Source organism: Stegastes partitus, unplaced genomic scaffold (assembly GCF_000690725.1).
Source record: "Stegastes partitus isolate 25-593 unplaced genomic scaffold, Stegastes_partitus-1.0.2 Scaffold864, whole genome shotgun sequence".
NCBI classification, from domain to species: Eukaryota; Metazoa; Chordata; class Actinopteri; family Pomacentridae; genus Stegastes; species Stegastes partitus.
Window position 1 is genome coordinate 250,830 of NW_007578595.1, and position 3,383 is coordinate 254,212.

A 3,383-nucleotide genomic window follows, 5' to 3' on the forward strand; every position below is an offset into this window, starting at 1 on the left:
GTCTTTTCAATACAACTTTATTAATTAGAAATATTAAACTCCACTGCTTGCCTTATACAGGCCATAAATACATTGAAACAAAGGGTATTCACAAAGATTTGTAAAAGTGACACCTACTGGTGGTTCACGGCATTACATAATTTGAAAGTCCCCATGATGGTGGTTCACCAGACAAAAATAAAAAATTGAATTTTTTCTGATTTAGGTGACTTCAGATGGGCCTATCTCCCCCAAAAAATTGTGACTTAAAATCAATTTTTTATGAGTTAAAAAACGCCTGTAATTCATGTTTAAAGTGAGGTCCCCATCAGGCAGGTTTCAAAAACGGCAAAAATGGAGTCCTCACCATGTAGCAAAAACATGTATGTGTGTGTGTGTGTGTGTGTGTGTTATGGAGAGTGTGTGCCGACTTGTTTGGCAGAGAAGAAAAAGTGCTTCAAAGTTGGAGAAAGTCTTTAAACGCTCGACCACAACGTGGACAGAAAGTGTTTCCAGATGATAACACATTCCTGTACAGTTTGTAATGTAAAGCAGTCACGTGGCTGTTGTTTATAAACCACAGAAAACTGAAAAACAGGGTTACAAAAACCGTCCTAACAAGGTTCAATATTAAGGTTCATCGTGTCAATTCACGAGAAATTTAACAATGAAGGATTAAAACCCCACAAAAATGATATAAAACACAACTTCATATGAATAAAATGAAGGTTAAGATCCAACAGTGTAATCGATTATGGAGATTAGTTTTACCTTCAGCGCTTGTAGAACTGGTGTTACGTACTTACCATTTTGGCCGGCTGGTAGACTTGACTACAGGGGACATGCCATCTCTGTACAGGCTCTTGGTCTTGGAGAAGTTGACCACGTTGAAAATCACCCTCTGAAAGACAACGATTAAAGCTGTTAGACATTAAAACCTAGTGGGAACCGCTAGCAGTGCCCCATTACTTACAAGTGGGCCCCAGTGTTGTTTGTGCACAATTATGTGACTGATGCAAGCGCAGAAATGTTCCCACCACCAATTAAAGATGGTGGTGGAGACATGCAACGAAATGCTATGGCGTAAGAATGGGAAGAAAATGTGCTATAAATCAGCTGTAGTACCTGGTTGTTCCACCAGGGGGAGCCTCTTACTGTTTAATACTGTAACAACCAGAGGAGGTGGTCATTCAGACGAAAGGAAGATTAGTGTTGTGAGGGTTTAGCTAGCAACGGACACCACGACAAAGACTTCTGTGACGCTCAACGACCTCCGAGACAACCGACGAGGACAGCTTCCTTATATCTCCGTGGCATACGTTCAAAAGCTGCCTCTGTGTCCATATCATGTGTCTGTCGACTAAAACAGCAACATTAGCACTTGATAAATGTCCACTGTGCTCAACTTGTATTATTGATTGATCCATCATTGATTGATAACGCTGCCAATTATTGATTTAGGAAGCTATTCAGAAGTGCACCCTGAACATCCTGCTGCAAATCATGTTCTTGTTTCAGGATAAATGTGTGAGAGGAGACGTAAACAAAGGAGTGGCCTGAGGTGTGGGTGATACCAATCTGGATAAAAACGCCTTGATCTCTGAGATCGGTGAGAAAGACTAAACATCAGAGGGCTTCTTCTATATTTAATCATATTAATTAAAAATCCAGCGACTTTTGAAGCAATTCAAACATCTTATTTCCATCATTTCCGCCTCACGTTGGATGGAAGTGGCTGAAAACATGTTCTGTGGAGCAACGGCACCATGAATAACACCGAAAGCACACCGAGCCATGACACATTAACGCTACAGCGAGGAAATAAGGCGGCTTTAATGTCCCGCAGAAGATCCTATGTTGTGGTAGCAAAGTTCCCGATAAAAGGCAGCACCTCCGAGGAGTGGCAGCCTCTAATCTGGAAGGACATTACGGTCCTCCCCATGGGGAGGCTGCCTGGCCCAAAACATTAAGCTTCGCCTGGAGCGCAGAGGACAGCCGTGGTTCTGGCTTTCCACCTTCTCTGGTCTAAGGACTTTTTTTACAGCTACAATACTGAGGAACAGCTCTTCCTTCCTTGCTTCCACCCTCCCCCGGCGTGATTAGGATCAGGACGAGTGGGAAAACGTGGGGAGAGAAATGAATCAATATATTTTTTAAAAAGTCAAATGAATGGCAATGGTAATACGGCGGTGGGGTAAATGAATCCTATTGATGGGGCATATCAAATTACCAACTAAGTCCAGGTGGTGGAAGTTAACTGGGTGCTACTGAAATCCTATTACAGACTCCCCACCCTCCTCTCCCTCCTTTTCTTTCTCCTCTCCCTCCCCCTCATCCATTTCTCCCTTTTTCCTCCTGCCTAGCATCAGAGGAATGGGGATTGCGGATTGTGGCAGGCTGATTCAGACTTAGGTAAAATGACATCTAACTGATGTTGAGACTGGCAGCAGGCTCCTGTAGCAGGGAGATAAGACCATTGCTGCTGGCATTTCAATTACACTTTACTGCCCCGCACATCTGTTGCGAGAGCTACTTTTCAGCCTTTTCCCCTCAGGCAAATACAGCCTTACTCTGACTCCACTGGCTTCCTTTGACTGCACAGCCTCTTTCCTCATTCTTTATCCACAACAAATTCAGATTGTCTTCCTCCTTAGATTCACTCTACCCACTGTTTGTAATCTATTTGTTCGGCCTGTTTAACTCAGAGGGTGCTAAGGCTGGACAGATGACAGAGTCACAGGCACCAGGAAGGAATGGGAGACCGAATCAGAGGCACAGCGATGCACAAAACAAGGGCGGGAGACAGTCGAGCGGAGGGAAAAGGTGGAGACGGACGAACACACGGCGAGACAAAGAGACAGCCAGATAATTGCACGACGGAGATAAATAAAGGGCGGGAGAAAGTGACGGCGGCCGGGAATGGAAAACAAGCCGAGTTCCTCCGGCTGTGTGGACGGATGCAGACGAGACAAACAGGTGGACTGGTAGGCAGGTAGGGAGGCAGGTAGGTAGGGAGGCAGGTAGGTAGGTAGGCAGGTAGGCAGGGAGGCAGGTAGGTAGGCAGGCAGGTAGGTAGGGATGCAGGGAGGCACGTGGCGTAGAGAAGTCTCCGTCTGCTTCCGACGTCGCTGAAGCAGAACAGATTAAACAGAGCCTTGTTGTCTTGCGACCGAGAATTGGATCAGAGAGTCAAGTCTTTAATCTTCGAGACAAGAAGAAGTTTGAGAGGCTTATAAGAAAGGTAGGAAAGCCCTGGACCGTTCACAGTTAGGATGTGTGCTACCACTGAGTGTTGTGTTGTTTCTCTGGAGCTGTAGTCGGAGGTGTTTGTTTGGTAAAGACGGAGCGATCCATGTCTACACTGGTATAGATACCCATCAGTCAGAAACATTAAAACCACCGAC

The 3,383-nt window shown here is 45.2% G+C and overlaps 1 protein-coding gene across 1 annotated transcript in view; it reads right to left on the bottom strand.

Moving 5' to 3' along the window:
* Positions 1-1,906, bottom strand: part of agbl4 (AGBL carboxypeptidase 4) — a 250,453-nt gene extending 248,547 nt beyond the window's left edge. The window contains exons 1-2 of the mRNA XM_008293187.1: positions 1,871-1,906; positions 786-880 (exon numbers count right to left, since the gene is read on the bottom strand). Coding sequence (XP_008291409.1) covers positions 786-880; positions 1,871-1,906 — 131 coding nt within the window. The remainder of the gene's footprint in view (positions 1-785; positions 881-1,870) is intronic.
* Positions 1,907-3,383: the final 1,477 nt, after the last annotated feature.